This window comes from Montipora foliosa, chromosome 4, assembly GCF_036669935.1.
Source record: "Montipora foliosa isolate CH-2021 chromosome 4, ASM3666993v2, whole genome shotgun sequence".
Lineage (NCBI taxonomy): Eukaryota > Metazoa > Cnidaria > Anthozoa > Scleractinia > Acroporidae > Montipora > Montipora foliosa.
Genome location: NC_090872.1, coordinates 23,575,599 through 23,595,598, shown reverse-complemented (window position 1 = coordinate 23,595,598; position 20,000 = coordinate 23,575,599). Strand labels below are relative to the sequence as shown.

Below are 20,000 nucleotides of genomic sequence, written 5' to 3'. Positions count from 1 at the left end.
ATAAGGATGAAGATCGGGTACCGGCAACTTCACGTATCAGTATTGTGTTTCCATAAAAAGAATGTGACACAAACCTCACGAAATGGAAAATTTACATCTTGACATTTTTTCGCCAATGTTGCCTAAAAAACATGAATTTTTGAAAACTGTATAGCACCAATTCTTTTATTAATAAATCAAGTTATTCTTTTCTATTATCGGATTTTTTCGTTTTAAATCAGCTTTTCGTTTATTTCAAGTGATGTGTGTTTGGCAGTTCAGCAGGCCAGACAAGCCGATGTAATGATCATGTGTTTGGCGACACCGCAAACATGATATAATTTCAAATATTAGCTCTTAAAATTTATGGCAAAAGCACTACCTTTTTTATTTCTACACAACAAATTAGTTATCGAGTTTACCTCGCTCTTTCCTTTAATTTTTCATTAAATCAGGGCTACCTTTTATGTTTTAAATCGAAGGCAGTGAATTAATTAACGCTAATGGCTAATTTAAATCTTTATTGGCAAGCTAATATTTTGTTTATTTTAGAGTTATTTAACTTTTTAGCTGAACATCTCCAAGAGATTAGCAATCCACCCTGGGAGTTCATGAAAGCTCAATACGTTTCAAATCCCTGTTTACGAGGGATGACAACGATGTAAAAAAAGAAATATTTAGGAATTATTCCATTAGCGTTTGTTGAACTGGTGAGATGGCCAATTGCGCATCCGGATGGTTAAATCTATTCTAATATCCAACAAGACCGACTGGAATGTTAAGCGCGGTTTTCACTAGCGGCGCAAGCACTAGCACAAGCACTAGGGCAAGCGTAAGAGCGCTTATTTCCCCGTGAAAACGGGGTTGACGCAAGCATAGGCACAAGCGCTTATGCTTGCGTTCGCTTGCGTCGAGTGAAAACGAAACGCAGCATAAGCACAGGGAAATTTGCTATGTCTGGCCAATTGAAGCGCTCGTTCCAGATTCATCGAGTGTGAGCATTGGAACAAAATGGCGGATACCGTGGCTGGTTTTTTTGATGCTCACGTCGACGTTCGTTTTCACTAGCATAAGCTGCTATGCTTGGATCCCCCGTAGAAAGGGATTGGCTGGTCACAGAAGTCCATGGCCAGTAGTCTCGATCTCTCCTATTCGGTCTTAGCCCATCAGTTTACAGTATGACATAAATTTCATGGAACAGGCGCAGGCGCAGTGGTGAAGTTTTTCGGCGTCGGAGTCGCCTCCCACCAATGTGGCCTGGGTTCGATTCCCAGACTCGGCGTCATATGTGGGTTGAGTTTGTTGGTTCTCTACTCTGCTCTGAGAGGTTTTTCTCCGGGTACTCCGGTTTTCCCTCCTCCTCAAAAAATCAACCCATGATTTGATTTCTGTAGTGTCTCCAATAGGACGTTTTCAACAAACCTCTAGGGACGACTTCTGGTGGACATACAAAAAAAGCTAATGAGAGATCTTTTGTTTTCGTTCACCAGCATGGCGGCGATGACGTCACGTGAAAACCTCCTATAGGCCAGTTTCGTATTCTAACGGTTGGTTTGTATCGAGCATCAAAAAGAGGCTAATGCTGGGGATTCTTATTTTTCCCGCATTAGCCTCCATTTCATGCTAGATCCAGTCTGACCGTGAGAATACGAAACTCGCCCATTAGTGCTGCAGCGCTCAATACACTTGACACTTAAATAAAGTCCTTTATTTCATTACAGAAGCACATGACCTTGGAGAGTGTAACTTGCAACTCTTTTCCTTGGAACAAAGCTGGGGATTTTATGACACCAATTTTATGCCCAAATATGGACAAAAATAAGATCAATGCTGCACGCGACGCGCGGGAAACTGCACGAGCCACGTTACATCCAAATAAGGGAATTTTTAAGCTAAAAAAAAGTCATGATCTTCTTTTCATCATTATTATTATGGTAAAATTTATTGGTAAAATCATTCAATGTATATATCAACATCACTGCGGGCACAGCCTAGGCAATGTGGACTAGAATATAAAAGATATATATGTGCATGTTGCATATGTTAGTAGAAATCTAAGATAATAAAAAGTAGCGTTAAATGCATTATTGAATAAGACAAATATTCTAAAAATAAATAAATAACAATATTAATAAAATAAAAAAATAAAATAAAATAAACATTGTACCCGTATTTAATAATCTCAGCATGATAAAGCTAAAATCTGCTCTTTCAACTATTATGTTGCTATGTTTGTGCATTTGCATAATTACATGCACGAAAATCTCTTAACAATCTCACAGTTCTGAGAAATAACCCATTTCTGGGACCGTTCAATTGTCAATCTTGCTACTTTCGGCCCAAATAACATATTCAGTTCTTTGTCTAGGTCTTTGTAGTATGCACCAAGATAGTCAAATACTATGGTGATAAGCTTCACTTTGTAGCCTGGATACAAGTTCTTTATTCCCAATCTAAGGGATTATTATTATTATTATTATTATTATTATTATTATTATTATTATTATTATTATTATTATTATTATTATTATCATTATTATTATTATTAATGGCCAATCAAATTCGGCCCAACGACTACAACGCTTCTGATTGGTCCGCAACCAAGTAAAATCTAGCAGTGGCCATTGTGAACATAGGTAATACCGTAAACTGTCGGGCTACATTCTATGACGTATAAAGAGGTGTGTTAATGGCTATTTCTGTTGGTTAATGATGCCCGTGCATACAGAACCCACAGTGCGCGCGGCAGTCAAAACTGTGCTATCCTGTCAATCCTTCACCCTTTCACCGGAAACGGCGACGTTGTTGTCGATCTGCCCTGTCGAAAGGACGACATCAAAGTTTTTTTTTTGTGCGAAGTTGGCGAAAATAAATACTTTATCAATCCAGTTTTGACGTCTTATTGCACTTGATTCGAAAGAAGCAGACTGAATTCCTCTTAAAATAATTAGAAGAAGCACAACAGTCGAGGCACAACAGTTGACATTCGAATCGCCGCTCGCTGGCAACCCAGGTAGTTGCCACAAAATCTTTTAACTGAATGGCTTTCTGGCACTCGATCCGTTGACGTGACGACGGATAGCACAGTTTTTCCTGCTTGCTGAATTCCGATTGGTCAATTTAAATCTCAGTAGCTCTGGCCACATGCACGGGTTGTGATCACTACATTTTAGCCCACGTGGTATAAGTAGACGTAGTTTATCGCTTATGGTGATATTTTTTGTTTACAAACATTGACGTCACATTTCTTTTGATATTCAAACTTGCCAACCACGTGACAAAGGAAATCATTGTTTCAACAACCAATTAGGTTCTAGTTGGTATATTAAAAACAGTGGATGACGTCTCGAAAAACATCGCTATATGCGGAAGATGTATCTGTCTTGCAGCTTGCCATGATTCTGAAAGTGAGCAAAATAATTCTCACATTTTTCGTTTGCAGAAATCAACAGTATCTTATCAGAGCTAGAAAATGACATAGATGAAACACAGTCCTTGAAACTGCGGCTTGTAGAAGAAAAAAAGCGACACAGAAACACGAGAAAAGAACTTGAGGATATTCGACGAAGCTCCATTGTTTTTAGCGACTCCAGTAGTTCAGGTCTCTTTGCTGATTATGACTCAAATCTTAGCGAGGACAACGAATTCGGTGGGAATGTATCTCTCGAAGGCGAGGAGCAACGGGGCGAAGCAACTATAGAGGGTAACATGGTCCTGATAAATGGATTTATGCCACACAGATTTCAAAATACCGAGAGATTTGATGCCTTTAGAGATGCATTAGAATGGGAACACGAAGATGGATGGAAACAGTTTGGAAGTGCTGATCATCTTGACATTCTTTCGCGCAAGAGGACTGGAGAAGTGGGTTGGCATGAAAATCTCCGGAAGAGTTCCTCTCTTGGAACGATTAATGAAACAGGCCGACGCAGATCTGAATTTGCGAGGTATGGGAGCGAAGAGGATCTAAAGTATTGGGAAGAATCCGTGAGCTCACGACTACGAGGTGAAGAAGAAGTGGAATCGCTAGAGGACAAGGTGGCTCTTCTTGAAAAACAACTACAAGCTGAGAAACGAAGGCGAGAGGTTTCTGAGCACGAAGTTGCAAAGCTGCAATCGGAGAGAGAGGAACTGTGCGCGGAGTTAGAAGAAACGAGAGACCAGCTGAGAGAGAGCCAACTGAATCTGTTTTACGAAGACGATGATTATGAAGAAGAGCTGTGTTTGAAGCACGGCGATGATGGTGGCGATCCAAGTGCAGGGTTTAGTGGCAAAAAGAAAGTCACAGTGGAAAGTGAAGCTCGTTACTTATCTGCCAACAGTGAGATGTCCGCTGCTCGTTGTCATTCGCCTGAGTTTAATAAGCTCCAGTCCCAAACGGAGCGCTTAAAGAGGACACGGCTGACCAGTAGCTGGAGAAGTGTCAATTCTCAGTTTTACGAGCTTGACGAATATGACGACGAAATAAAGGTCGAGTTAGACCCGAGTAATTTCTTTGACACACTGCGTCAGCTCAAGGCATGCACTAACTCTTTGTATCATGAAATCTTGAATGAAAGGGACGAACTTCAATATTTAAAGAGAATGACCTCAACTCTGTAATTTATTGAATTGCTCACGGAAATTTGATTCACTTATTTAATCTCACATGGGTATAATTAAAGTAGGGTCGCTTTTTACCTTGAATCACACGAGATAGTGAACGTCTAGTGAAACTGCTTTAAACAAGTGAAACCACAACCTCTACATAAGGCTTAATCAAAGTAAGTCCGTGGCTGATTAGAAGAAAAAAACTTGGAAAAAAAAGCGCTGGATTTCATCATTTTACTCGGGAGTTTAAAGGAATGGACTAAACACCGGTGTTTGAATTGAAGCATGCTTAGGGGAATGAAATTGAAACTGATGAGTGAATTCTCAAGTGCAGGAATGATTGCTCAGTGAATGAATGATTACTCAAATGCTCAAGTAAATATTTATAGTAGTATTTATTTCAAATGAATGAAATTTTCACATCAAAAGCAAAATTAAGGTTTTCTTAAATTTTCTTGAGCAAACTCTCAATAAAGCACCTTGAAAGTAATAAATACCAGCCGCCATAGGGTAGTGACGTCAGCTTAAAGGGGAATGGAACAGAGGTTGAATTTCTTAAAAACGGGTAACATTCAATGAATAAATTGAAATGTTGTGGTTTTTAAGTCACTGAGTGTCACGAGACAATTACACTTTTAACAGTCTTTTGGCCTTAAGCCGGAAGGGAAAAATAACAGGTTAAAATTAGAACATTTTTCTAGCCTCTATAGATTCTGTAAGGCCTGTTCCAAACGTCGTGCTACTGCCGTGCCGAACTCAAATGAATTTGGCTTGGCAGTGGCAATACGATAGCACGGCAGCGGTTTCAAACGTCGAACCTAATACAGTCACGCCAAATTCAAAAGACAAAACAAACCATCCATCCAGCGTTATAGTATGCAAATAATGCAAAATACATTAAATTAATTTATGAATTGAGTTCGGCGCAACAATAGCACGCCGTTTGAAACCAGGTCGTGCTACTGCCGTGCGGCACGGCAAGTCCTGCCGCACTAAGTAGTCGTGCCGAACCTAAGTCAGCCGTGCCGCGCTTAATGGTTTCAAACCGCGTGATACCGCCGTGCTTAAATCGAAATGACAATTTTATTTGAGTTCGGCACGGCAGAAGCACGACATCTGAACCAGGCCTAATACACCTTCTCTTTCAAGCACTTTTGCCGCCAAGGCAAAGAAGCGGCACAGTAAAACAGTAAAACAGCTGTAAAGGTGGCTTTACAGCTGTTTTACTGTGCATTATTCTGGTTTTCCTCAAGCTTGACACATCTTCTTTTAGCCTCATATTTTCGGACACCTTTTCTCGATTCCTTTGGTGATTTTGATTTTAACTCTGTAGCTACATTCTGGTCCACAATTACCTTCTCGTCCCCAGTAATCCCATAAATGCTCGCGCACCTTCTGAATCTCAACCCAGGCTATCCTTCTTTTTCAAATTAAAGACAGCTATTTATCCGACGTCCTAGTATACACCTTATTCCAAAATGGCCACCAAATGGCCACCGCGCACCGGTGGCTGAGTTGGTCGAGCATCGGGCTGTCATGCGGAAGGTCTTGAGATAGACTCCGGCCGGACCAACACTCAGGGTCTTAAAATAACTGAGGAGAAAGTGCTGCCTTTGTAATTAATAACATCTGCACATGGTTAGACTTTCAAGTCTTCTCGGATAAGGACTGTAAACCGGAGGTCCCGTCTCATAGCCCTTGTTGGAAATTAAATAGTATGGGACGTTAAAGAACCCACTCGCCATTCGATAAGAGCAGAGGACGTAGTCCCCGGTGTTGTGGTCTGACCTATCTGAACGGGGGCATTTTTCACTTCTTAAAAATAGTTGTAAACTGCGTAACAAGCAGTCTGGCTAAAGTCCCCCAAAAAGCATTGTAAATTAGTCCTGAAAAGCCTCGTGGGGAGAGGCTAATAGATTCACCTCACCTCAGTTCACTTCAATTTTAGGTTTCTTTTGTTTCCTTGCAATTGCAAATTGGCCCTTTCGGCCTCGAATTCAAACGAAAAATTCAAAAGAATATTTAACCTTGAACCAGACCAAAAGGGCCAATTTGCAATCAAACAAAAGAATACTAAAATGGGGGCTATTTTGCAATAAGGTGTATGTGTTCTTGGGATTCGAAGGGTTACGCAGACCAGAGCAGGAAGCATCAGACTGTGTCGAACATGACATTTTTCATCGGAGGTGTTAACCGCAGGGAATCATTAAGAGCTAATGATAACTGGTGACGCAAATTAGCACTTGAGCACAAGCAACATTAATTGAGGACAAGTTTGTTACTTTTGTTTTTTTTTATTCGGTCGTTAATGACTGACGCAGCCTTTGCAGCAACTGCCTGGTCTTTTCTGACCCTTTCCTTGATGATGAACGCGGACGCATTTCCCTAAACAGCGGCTTTTCAGATAGAGTCCGCTGCTTGGGTTGAAATCAACCGATCGTGAGCCCATGAAAAAGTTATCGAAAATTATTTCGAGGATGGATTTGCCGTAACCCCAGTAACTGGCCGTTAATCAACTGCTTCAGACATTGTAAATGTTCAGATCTGAATATTTAATGACCAGACAACTATGAAGAGGCGTATTAGGGTGTTAAATTTTATTCTCATCACCAGGAGAGGCAAAGCTATTTACAAATAAGTCATGTCAATCTTTCATTACAAAGTGTTAAAAAATGTCCTTTGTGACGAAAATAAATATTTCTCAATTAAAGTCCTCGAAAATAGATTTCATTTCATCCAACCACGGACTTTAAATCGTTGTTATACTGAGACGATGTAACTTGCTGTAACTCTTAAATATATATTATGATCTTGGAGACGTCTTTTAATTGTAAATACCAAAAACAACAAATTATAATAACTGACTGACTGACTGATTTCCATCTTATTTACCATTCACTGATTATTTCAAAGAGATACATGTTACATACAGTTTGCTGATTACTTGAGGAGGCTCAAATCAGTTTCAACACTTTCAAAAACTGTACTATTTCGAAGGATTGAGACTACACACCTGTTTCACCAAACGCAATGTCAACGAATCATATAAAATACCAATGACTGCTTGACAAGATGCACGGATTGCGTGACGTAATAGGTTACCATAGCAACAATGGATAGTTTCATCTACTTGTATCTAAAAAATGAACGCGTTGACCCCAATTTTTTTGTTGCTGAAAAGTGATTATCAAGCTAAAACAAAACTCTCTGGAAAGTCAAAAAAACTCTCGAGCGTTCACCTTCAGAAACTTTGAGGTGGTTCTGAATCGGCATCGGGGAATTTGTTTTAACTTGGCAGAGGGTTTTATCTCAGCCACTTATTACTTTCCGGCAATAAAAATTGGGGGTCACCCACTTAGCATTTTTTTTAGAGGAAATCATTAATTTAAAGATAAACCATTGAATGTTTCAAGATGACTTTCCTGTTGCTACGGAGACCAATTATGTCATAATAAGGTGTGTATCTTGTTAGGCTATGATAACATAACATTGCTGTTAGGTTGTTGTGAAGTCCATCCCTCTGATGAAAAAACCCCTTGAAATTGTTGAAACTGGTTTGAGACATTTTAAAATTGTTTTCCCAGTTTGTTATTTGGTAATTGTTTCACTTATTACTTGTCAATTTGGCGTTAGCTTGACATTGTCATCTGTCATCATAAATAAAATAATCAATTATCCGAATTAAATTCTGATCAAATATACTCAAATTTGCAAAGCCAGAGAAGAAAATTATGTTACTATTGAGTGTTCGAAATTATGCGGTATGGTAGTTGAAGGTGATCTTGATCGACGCCTTTCAACAATTTGAGCGGAAGCCGGCTTTATATTCAAGTTGTTATAACAATGGTCAAGTTGAACAACAACAGCAGCGTTTCTTCTCAAGCCTTGTGAATAACGAATTTCGATCGTAACTGTCTATACAATTAACCTGAGATTGTCATTTTCAAACTGAACAATATTATAGTGGACAAAACAACATCGACCTGCAAAAGTGTTGCTGATCGTAATGGATCGTCGTCCACCATCTCGTCTCGAGAGCAATTTGACTCCCAGTCACCATGGAACTGCGATCACCTTTGAATAAAGCCCGCTCCAAGCAAAATAAAAGAAAAAAAAGAAAAACAAAGTGACTTTGGCTATATAGCCGGTGAACGCCTTTGAGCGTTAACGAGGCGACGGCGATTTTTATTAAAGGCCTTTCAAAGCTATTGAGTTATCTGGCCACACGCCCCACGCTGAAGCTTTCTATCCGTTCGGTCCTTAAATTAAATGTTCACAAATTGATATGGCTTCCTTAACATGATGATAACTGTCACTCACTCTTTTTGCTGGAGACTGCAACCTTTTAGAGCAGTTATATCTCTCAGTCTATGAGGAGACGGACTTTCAAGCGCAGTTCTTGACAAGCGGTGAAAGTTCCTTCGCAATGTCATTGCGTCCCATCTCTTTAAACTTTTTCACCAAGTCCGCTACAGTAAGCTCTGGGTATTTCGCCTGGAGCAAGCTCATTAACAGCTTAGAAGGGCTTCCGTTTCTTGTCAGCTCCCCGTTCAAAGAGTTGCGTTCTTCCAGGGAAATCTTCTCGTACTTAGCAGCTAGGAGTTCATAGTCCTTGCGAAAACAGCACCGTCTTCCATTATCAAGCCTCAAGCACATCCAGTCGAACAGCTCCAAGTGTTCCTTCTCAAATTGCTCAAGGGTTAACTGAACTGAAAAAAATAAAAGGTAAGATTCAATCAAAAAGGTTTGCACAATAAAATATGCTATTGTATTTTAGTTCTTTTTCAAGGCTTGCCCTTGATAAAGCCATGATAAAGCCATGATAAAGGAACTAAGATCGTGGTCTATGGACCATTTTTGAGAGAAAACTACGAATATCAACGTTGAAGTGAAGTGAAGTCTTTTTATTTTTATTTTTACGAGAGTTGCACTTAATAGCCAAATGCTAATGAACTTGTGACCCTCGATCAGACCAGACCACGACACTGAGAAATTCGTGCCCTGCGTTTTTCGAATGGTATATGCCGGGATCTTTATGAATAAGGACTGTGAGACGGGCATACGGTTTATAGTCCTTACCCGAGAAGACTTGAAAGTCAAATAATTTGTGGATGTAATTACAAAGGCAGTACTTTCTCCTCGATTATGTAAAGACTCTGGAAGTTGGTCCGGCCGGAGGTGAGCTAATGACCTCCCACACGCTAGTCTCGGATGCTCAGCCAACTGAGCCAACAAATCGTCAATCATTTGGAAGTGTTAAGCCTGATTGAATACATTACCAGAGAAACTATATGCTTTTTATTACGATCTGCACTTTTCTGTGCTTGTGCTTGTTGCCTGAAGGAAATGCGAAGCCTACAAGAAGCCGTACCCATCTCCCGGACTGGTTGGTATTGTCACAAAAATACATGAAGCCTTATTAGCCCGATTCAGGCACGATGGAACTTTAGCATGCGGCTTTAGCATGCGGTCCCGCCATCTTGACTGACAATGTCGATGTCATATGAATGTACTGGAGAACCTTTTAAAACTGAAGAAAGCTGGTTATGTTGCAGGTATGAACAAGAAATAAAAAGAAACCGTTCTGTTAGTCGACTAGTTACTCACCGGGATTCATTTGCGATTCTTGCGAGGAAGATGCGATCGGTTCAAGGGGAATAGGGAGTGCTCTGTCATTTCCAGCAACACCACCGGCTGAGAAAAACCTTTGAAGTCGGCCTTGTCGAAGCATCCAACAAAATATCAATACTATTGTCACAAGGGTTGTGAATGCCATCAGTGAAGAAGCAATGATCAATACTTTGTTTCCATCGTCTTTTTTTCCTTCCTCTGCCTCTCTGTTGTTTGAATCTTGCCGACCAGGGTCCCACGAAATCGACGCCTCTGATGGAGTCGGCTGATTGACAGGCGGGTTGTGTGCTCTAACGAGAAGTCTCTTTTCCGTTGTATGAGTTGGGTACAAAACAGTAGAGGTCTCATTTTTTATCTTGACGGGAAAGGATGCCTTTCTGTCGCTTGTCGCTGCTTCAGATGCCCTTACATCCTTTTTATCACAAGGTAAAGACCGCACTTTGCATTTCTTAGGACCATTTGCGCATTCAGACGCCAGTTCGTCGTTTTCGTCCCCACAACATTCCGCACAACGGAGACATTGAAAGATGAATGCTACGGGATAATAGCCATCAATGCACTTGTCATCGCATTCAGTATTAACGAACAAAGTGCAGTTCGTTTTTATCGCTCTTCCTTCGGAGCATACAGTACACGATTCACACTGATGATTCCCGTAATTGTTCGAGTAAGTTTCCCCAAGTTTACAGGAAACGCAGTGGACAGGGGTCCCGTATGGAACTGAGCTGCCACACGGGACGGAGGGTTCAGATCCCGCGGGACAATCAGGACAAACGAGGCACTTGTAGCTAGTGTTTCCTGAAGAAACCCAGCGGATTTGTTCCGGAGTCTTGCACACTACGACTGTATTTCCTCCATACACCTGTTAAGTAAAAGTAGAAACAATTTAAACAACGAAAAAAAAAAGTAAACATTTTGAAGAAAGGTCATGCCGTAATTCCTTAAAGAGCTTGTTACAAGTATGTTTTCCCTCGTAATTATGCGTCACATATCCGAACTCCAGCCTCAAATTTAACGGCGAAATTATATTTCTCAGGTATTTACTGATTGCTTCGTGATGGCTATGGTAAATGACGTTTTTCTTGTACAAAGCCGAAAAATGGTTGTGCGTAGTACTGCATTCCATCTTTCGTAATTCTGTTAGAACGCTTTGGGGCTTGCCACACAAAACGCGCGAAATTGATTTTGCCATGGTTTTACAATTTGCCACAAAATCTTTTAACTGAATGGTTTTCTGGCACTCGATCCGTTGACGTGACGACGGATAGCACAGTTTTTCCCGCTCGCTGAATTCCGATTGGTCAATTTAAATTTCAGTAGCTCTGGCCATATGCACGGGTTGTGATCACTACATTTTAGCCCACGTGGTATAAGTAGACGTAGTTTATCGCTTATGGTGATATTTCTTGTTTACAAACATTGACGTCACATTTCTTTTGATATTCAAACTTGCCAACCACGTGACAAAAGAAATCATTGTTTCAACAGCCAATTAGGTTCTGGTTGGTATGTTAAAAACAATGGATGACGTCACGAGAAACATCGCTATATGTGGAAGATGTATCTGTCTTGCACCTTGCCATGATTCTCACATTTTTCGTTTGCAGAAATCAACAGTATCTTATCAGAGCTAGAAAATGACATAGATGAAACTCAGTCCTTGAAACTGCGGCTTGTAGAAGAAAAAAAGCGACACAGAAACACGAGAAAAGAACTTGAGGATATTCGACGAAGCTCCATTGTTTTTAGCGACTCCAGTAGTTCAGGTCTCTTTGCTGATTATGACTCAAATCTTAGCGAGGACAACGAATTCGGTGGGAATGTATCTCTCGAAGGCGAGGAGCAACGGGGCGAAGCAACTATAGAGGGTAACATGGTCCTGATAAATGGATTTATGCCACACAGATTTCAAAATACCGAGAGATTTGATGCCTTTAGAGATGCATTAGAATGGGAACACGAAGATGGATGGAAACAGTTTGGAAGTGCTGATCATCTTGACATTCTTTCGCGCAAGAGGACTGGAGAAGTGGGTTGGCATGAAAATCTCCGGAAGAGTTCCTCTCTTGGAACGATTAATGAAACAGGCCGACGCAGATCTGAATTTGCGAGGTATGGGAGCGAAGAGGATCTAAAGTATTGGGAAGAATCCGTGAGCTCACGACTACGAGGTGAAGAAGAAGTGGAATCGCTAGAGGACAAGGTGGCTCTTCTTGAAAAACAACTACAAGCTGAGAAACGAAGGCGAGAGGTTTCTGAGCACGAAGTTGCAAAGCTGCAATCGGAGAGAGAGGAACTGTGCGCGGAGTTAGAAGAAACGAGAGACCAGCTGAGAGAGAGCCAACTGAATCTGTTTTACGAAGACGATGATTATGAAGAAGAGCTGTGTTTGAAGCACGGCGATGATGGTGGCGATCCAAGTGCAGGGTTTAGTGGCAAAAAGAAAGTCACAGTGGAAAGTGAAGCTCGTTACTTATCTGCCAACAGTGAGATGTCCGCTGCTCGTTGTCATTCGCCTGAGTTTAATAAGCTCCAGTCCCAAACGGAGCGCTTAAAGAGGACACGGCTGACCAGTAGCTGGAGAAGTGTCAATTCTCAGTTTTACGAGCTTGACGAATATGACGACGAAATAAAGGTCGAGTTAGACCCGAGTAATTTCTTTGACACACTGCGTCAGCTCAAGGCATGCACTAACTCTTTGTATCATGAAATCTTGAATGAAAGGGACGAACTTCAATATTTAAAGAGAATGACCTCAACTCTGTAATTTATTGAATTGCTCACGGAAATTTGATTCACTTATTTAATCTCACATGGGTATAATTAAAGTAGGGTCGCTTTTTACCTTGAATCACACGAGATAGTGAACGTCTAGTGAAACTGCTTTAAACAAGTGAAACCACAACCTCTACATAAGGCTTAATCAAAGTAAGTCCGTGGCTGATTAGAAGAAAAAAACTTGGAAAAAAAAGCGCTGGATTTCATCATTTTACTCGGGAGTTTAAAGGAATGGACTAAACACCGGTGTTTGAATTGAAGCATGCTTAGGGGAATGAAATTGAAACTGATGAGTGAATTCTCAAGTGCAGGAATGATTGCTCAGTGAATGAATGATTACTCAAATGCTCAAGTAAATATTTATAGTAGTATTTATTTCAAATGAATGAAATTTTTCACATCAAAAGCAAAATTAAGGTTTTCTTAAATTTTCTTGAGCAAACTCTCAATAAAGCACCTTGAAAGTAATAAATACCAGCCGCCATAGGGTAGTGACGTCAGCTTAAAGGGGAATGGAACAGAGGTTGAATTTCTTAAAAACGGGTAACATTCAATGAATAAATTGAAATGTTGTGGTTTTTAAGTCACTGAGTGTCACGAGACAATTACACTTTTAACAGTCTTTTGGCCTTAAGCCGGAAGGGAAAAATAACAGGTTAAAATTAGAACATTTTTCTAGCCTCTATAGATTCTGTAAGGCCTGTTCCAAACGTCGTGCTACTGCCGTGCCGAACTCAAATGAATTTGGCTTGGCAGTGGCAATACGATAGCACGGCAGCGGTTTCAAACGTCGAACCTAATACAGTCACGCCAAATTCAAAAGACAAAACAAACCATCCATCCAGCGTTATAGTATGCAAATAATGCAAAATACATTAAATTAATTTATGAATTGAGTTCGGCGCAACAATAGCACGCCGTTTGAAACCAGGTCGTGCTACTGCCGTGCGGCACGGCAAGTCCTGCCGCACTAAGTAGTCGTGCCGAACCTAAGTCAGCCGTGCCGCGCTTAATGGTTTCAAACCGCGTGATACCGCCGTGCTTAAATCGAAATGACAATTTTATTTGAGTTCGGCACGGCAGAAGCACGACATCTGAACCAGGCCTAATACACCTTCTCTTTCAAGCACTTTTACCGCCAAGGCAAAGAAGCGGCACAGTAAAACAGTAAAACAGCTGTAAAGGTGGCTTTACAGCTGTTTTACTGTGCATTATTCCGGTTTTCCTCAAGCTTGACACATCTTCTTTTAGCCTCATATTTTCGGACACCTTTTCTCGATTCCTTTGGTGATTTTGATTTTAACTCTGTAGCTACATTCTGGTCCACAATTACCTTCTCGTCCCCAGTAATCCCATAAATGCTCGCGCACCTTCTGAATCTCAACCCAGGCTATCCTTCTTTTTCAAATTAAAGACAGCTATTTATCCGACGTCCTAGTATACACCTTATTCCAAAATGGCCACCAAATGGCCACCGCGCACCGGTGGCTGAGTTGGTCGAGCATCGGGCTGTCATGCGGAAGGTCTTGAGATAGACTCCGGCCGGACCAACACTCAGGGTCTTAAAATAACTGAGGAGAAAGTGCTGCCTTTGTAATTAATAACATCTGCACATGGTTAGACTTTCAAGTCTTCTCGGATAAGGACTGTAAACCGGAGGTCCCGTCTCATAGCCCTTGTTGGAAATTAAATAGTATGGGACGTTAAAGAACCCACTCGCCATTCGATAAGAGCAGAGGACGTAGTCCCCGGTGTTGTGGTCTGACCTATCTGAACGGGGGCATTTTTCACTTCTTAAAAATAGTTGTAAACTGCGTAACAAGCAGTCTGGCTAAAGTCCCCCAAAAAGCATTGTAAATTAGTCCTGAAAAGCCTCGTGGGGAGAGGCTAATAGATTCACCTCACCTCAGTTCACTTCAATTTTAGGTTTCTTTTGTTTCCTTGCAATTGCAAATTGGCCCTTTCGGCCTCGAATTCAAACGAAAAATTCAAAAGAATATTTAACCTTGAACCAGACCAAAAGGGCCAATTTGCAATCAAACAAAAGAATACTAAAATGGGGGCTATTTTGCAATAAGGTGTATGTGTTCTTGGGATTCGAAGGGTTACGCAGACCAGAGCAGGAAGCATCAGACTGTGTCGAACATGACATTTTTCATCGGAGGTGTTAACCGCAGGGAATAAATAAGAGCTAATGATAACTGGTGACGCAAATTAGCACTTGAGCACAAGCAACATTAATTGAGGACAAGTTTGTTACTTTTGTTTTTTTTTATTCGGTCGTTAATGACTGACGCAGCCTTTGCAGCAACTGCCTGGTCTTTTCTGACCCTTTCCTTGATGATGAACGCGGACGCATTTCCCTAAACAGCGGCTTTTCAGATAGAGTCCGCTGCTTGGGTTGAAATCAACCGATCGTGAGCCCATGAAAAAGTTATCGAAAATTATTTCGAGGATGGATTTGCCGTAACCCCAGTAACTGGCCGTTAATCAACTGCTTCAGACATTGTAAATGTTCAGATCTGAATATTTAATGACCAGACAACTATGAAGAGGCGTATTAGGGTGTTAAATTTTATTCTCATCACCAGGAGAGGCAAAGCTATTTACAAATAAGTCATGTCAATCTTTCATTACAAAGTGTTAAAAAATGTCCTTTGTGACGAAAATAAATATTTCTCAATTAAAGTCCTCGAAAATAGATTTCATTTCATCCAACCACGGACTTTAAATCGTTGTTATACTGAGACGATGTAACTTGCTGTAACTCTTAAATATATATTATGATCTTGGAGACGTCTTTTAATTGTAAATACCAAAAACAACAAATTATAATAACTGACTGACTGACTGATTTCCATCTTATTTACCATTCACTGATTATTTCAAAGAGATACATGTTACATACAGTTTGCTGATTACTTGAGGAGGCTCAAATCAGTTTCAACACTTTCAAAAACTGTACTATTTCGAAGGATTGAGACTACACACCTGTTTCACCAAACGCAATGTCAACGAATCATATAAAATACCAATGACTGCTTGACAAGATGCACGGATTGCGTGACGTAATAGGTTACCATAGCAACAATGGATAGTTTCATCTACTTGTATCTAAAAAATGAACGCGTTGACCCCAATTTTTTTGTTGCTGAAAAGTGATTATCAAGCTAAAACAAAACTCTCTGGAAAGTCAAAAAAACTCTCGAGCGTTCACCTTCAGAAACTTTGAGGTGGTTCTGAATCGGCATCGGGGAATTTGTTTTAACTTGGCAGAGGGTTTTATCTCAGCCACTTATTACTTTCCGGCAATAAAAATTGGGGGTCACCCACTTAGCATTTTTTTTTAGAGGAAATCATTAATTTAAAGATAAACCATTGAATGTTTCAAGATGACTTTCCTGTTGCTACGGAGACCAATTATGTCATAATAAGGTGTGTATCTTGTTAGGCTATGATAACATAACATTGCTGTTAGGTTGTTGTGAAGTCCATCCCTCTGATGAAAAAACCCCTTGAAATTGTTGAAACTGGTTTGAGACATTTTAAAATTGTTTTCCCAGTTTGTTATTTGGTAATTGTTTCACTTATTACTTGTCAATTTGGCGTTAGCTTGACATTGTCATCTGTCATCATAAATAAAATAATCAATTATCCGAATTAAATTCTGATCAAATATACTCAAATTTGCAAAGCCAGAGAAGAAAATTATGTTACTATTGAGTGTTCGAAATTATGCGGTATGGTAGTTGAAGGTGATCTTGATCGACGCCTTTCAACAATTTGAGCGGAAGCCGGCTTTATATTCAAGTTGTTATAACAATGGTCAAGTTGAACAACAACAGCAGCGTTTCTTCTCAAGCCTTGTGAATAACGAATTTCGATCGTAACTGTCTATACAATTAACCTGAGATTGTCATTTTCAAACTGAACAATATTATAGTGGACAAAACAACATCGACCTGCAAAAGTGTTGCTGATCGTAATGGATCGTCGTCCACCATCTCGTCTCGAGAGCAATTTGACTCCCAGTCACCATGGAACTGCGATCACCTTTGAATAAAGCCCGCTCCAAGCAAAATAAAAGAAAAAAAAGAAAAACAAAGTGACTTTGGCTATATAGCCGGTGAACGCCTTTGAGCGTTAACGAGGCGACGGCGATTTTTATTAAAGGCCTTTCAAAGCTATTGAGTTATCTGGCCACACGCCCCACGCTGAAGCTTTCTATCCGTTCGGTCCTTAAATTAAATGTTCACAAATTGATATGGCTTCCTTAACATGATGATAACTGTCACTCACTCTTTTTGCTGGAGACTGCAACCTTTTAGAGCAGTTATATCTCTCAGTCTATGAGGAGACGGACTTTCAAGCGCAGTTCTTGACAAGCGGTGAAAGTTCCTTCGCAATGTCATTGCGTCCCATCTCTTTAAACTTTTTCACCAAGTCCGCTACAGTAAGCTCTGGGTATTTCGCCTGGAGCAAGCTCATTAACAGCTTAGAAGGGCTTCCGTTTCTTGTCAGCTCCCCGTTCAAAGAGTTGCGTTCTTCCAGGGAAATCTTCTCGTACTTAGCAGCTAGGAGTTCATAGTCCTTGCGAAAACAGCACCGTCTTCCATTATCAAGCCTCAAGCACATCCAGTCGAACAGCTCCAAGTGTTCCTTCTCAAATTGCTCAAGGGTTAACTGAACTGAAAAAAATAAAAGGTAAGATTCAATCAAAAAGGTTTGCACAATAAAATATGCTATTGTATTTTAGTTCTTTTTCAAGGCTTGCCTGATAAAGCCATGATAAGCCATGATAAAGGAACTAAGATCGTGGTCTATGGACCATTTTTGAGAGAAAACTACGAATATCAACGTTGAAGTGAAGTGAAGTCTTTTTATTTTTATTTTTACGAGAGTTGCACTTAATAGCCAAATGCTAATGAACTTGTGACCCTCGATCAGACCAGACCACGACACTGAGAAATTCGTGCCCTGCGTTTTTCGAATGGTATATGCCGGGATCTTTATGAATAAGGACTGTGAGACGGGCATACGGTTTATAGTCCTTACCCGAGAAGACTTGAAAGTCAAATAATTTGTGGATGTAATTACAAAGGCAGTACTTTCTCCTCGATTATGTAAAGACTCTGGAAGTTGGTCCGGCCGGAGGTGAGCTAATGACCTCCCACACGCTAGTCTCGGATGCTCAGCCAACTGAGCCAACAAATCGTCAATCATTTGGAAGTGTTAAGCCTGATTGAATACATTACCAGAGAAACTATATGCTTTTTATTACGATCTGCACTTTTCTGTGCTTGTGCTTGTTGCCTGAAGGAAATGCGAAGCCTACAAGAAGCCGTACCCATCTCCCGGACTGGTTGGTATTGTCACAAAAATACATGAAGCCTTATTAGCCCGATTCAGGCACGATGGAACTTTAGCATGCGGCTTTAGCATGCGGTCCCGCCATCTTGACTGACAATGTCGATGTCATATGAATGTACTGGAGAACCTTTTAAAACTGAAGAAAGCTGGTTATGTTGCAGGTATGAACAAGAAATAAAAAGAAACCGTTCTGTTAGTCGACTAGTTACTCACCGGGATTCATTTGCGATTCTTGCGAGGAAGATGCGATCGGTTCAAGGGGAATAGGGAGTGCTCTGTCATTTCCAGCAACACCACCGGCTGAGAAAAACCTTTGAAGTCGGCCTTGTCGAAGCATCCAACAAAATATCAATACTATTGTCACAAGGGTTGTGAATGCCATCAGTGAAGAAGCAATGATCAATACTTTGTTTCCATCGTCTTTTTTTCCTTCCTCTGCCTCTCTGTTGTTTGAATCTTGCCGACCAGGGTCCCACGAAATCGACGCCTCTGATGGAGTCGGCTGATTGACAGGCGGGTTGTGTGCTCTAACGAGAAGTCTCTTTTCCGTTGTATGAGTTGGGTACAAAACAGTAGAGGTCTCATTTTTTATCTTGACGGGAAAGGATGCCTTTCTGTCGCTTGTCGCTGCTTCAGATGCCCTTACATCCTTTTTATCACAAGGTAAAGACCGCACTTTGCATTTCTTAGGACCATTTGCGCATTCAGACGCCAGTTCGTCGTTTTCGTCCCCACAACATTCCGCACAACGGAGACATTGAAAGATGAATGCTACGGGATAATAGCCATCAATGCACTTGTCATCGCATTCAGTATTAACGAACAAAGTGCAGTTCGTTTTTATCGCTCTTCCTTCGGAGCATACAGTACACGATTCACACTGATGATTCCCGTAATTGTTCGAGTAAGTTTCCCCAAGTTTACAGGAAACGCAGTGGACAGGGGTCCCGTATGGAACTGAGCTGCCACACGGGACGGAGGGTTCAGATCCCGCGGGACAATCAGGACAAACGAGGCACTTGTAGCTAGTGTTTCCTGAAGAAACCCAGCGGATTTGTTCCGGAGTCTTGCACACTACGACTGTATTTCCTCCATACACCTGTTAAGTAAAAGTAGAAACAATTTAAACAACGAAAAAAAAAAGTAAACATTTTGAAGAAAGGTCATGCCGTAATTCCTTAAAGAGCTTGTTACAAGTATGTTTTCCCTCGTAATTATGCGTCACATATCCGAACTCCAGCCTCAAATTTAACGGCGAAATTATATTTCTCAGGTATTTACTGATTGCTTCGTGTTGGCTATGGTAAATGACGTTTTTCTTGTACAAAGCCGAAAAATGGTCGTGCGTAGTACTGCATTCCATCTTTCGTAATTCTGTTAGAACGCTTTGGGGCTTGCCACACAAAACGCGCGAAATTGATTTTGCCATGGTTTTACAACGCTTTCGAACTGGCATATGACCAACTTTAGGGCCATCGTATTCCAAAAAGTACTAGGGTGGTCATCTGTATGAGAAATCAATCGAAAGTCGGCTTTAACCTGCTGGAAATGACGTAACAGGGGCACCCAATGAGAATATAGTTCAAAACCACTTACACAAAGCATTGTTAAACGTATTTTAGTATTTAAACGGTAGATACAGGCATATTTTT

General features: G+C 40.7%; 2 protein-coding genes across 2 annotated transcripts in view; one reads left to right on the top strand and one right to left on the bottom strand.

Annotated features, from left to right (window-relative positions):
* The window catches only part of LOC138000338 (paramyosin-like), a 7,906-nt gene extending 3,236 nt beyond the window's left edge, over positions 1-4,670 (top strand). The window contains exon 3 of the mRNA XM_068846667.1: positions 3,422-4,670. Within this exon, the coding sequence (XP_068702768.1) occupies positions 3,422-4,581 (1,160 nt within the window). The 3' untranslated portion in view covers positions 4,582-4,670. The remainder of the gene's footprint in view (positions 1-3,421) is intronic.
* Positions 4,671-6,880: 2,210 nt separating this feature from the next.
* The window catches only part of LOC138001140 (uncharacterized), a 29,898-nt gene continuing 16,778 nt past the window's right edge, over positions 6,881-20,000 (bottom strand). The window contains exons 2-5 of the mRNA XM_068847803.1: positions 18,562-19,447; positions 17,347-17,666; positions 10,177-11,062; positions 6,881-9,278 (exon numbers count right to left, since the gene is read on the bottom strand). Of these exons, the coding sequence (XP_068703904.1) occupies positions 8,956-9,278; positions 10,177-11,062; positions 17,347-17,666; positions 18,562-19,447 (2,415 nt within the window). The 3' untranslated portion in view covers positions 6,881-8,955. The remainder of the gene's footprint in view (positions 9,279-10,176; positions 11,063-17,346; positions 17,667-18,561; positions 19,448-20,000) is intronic.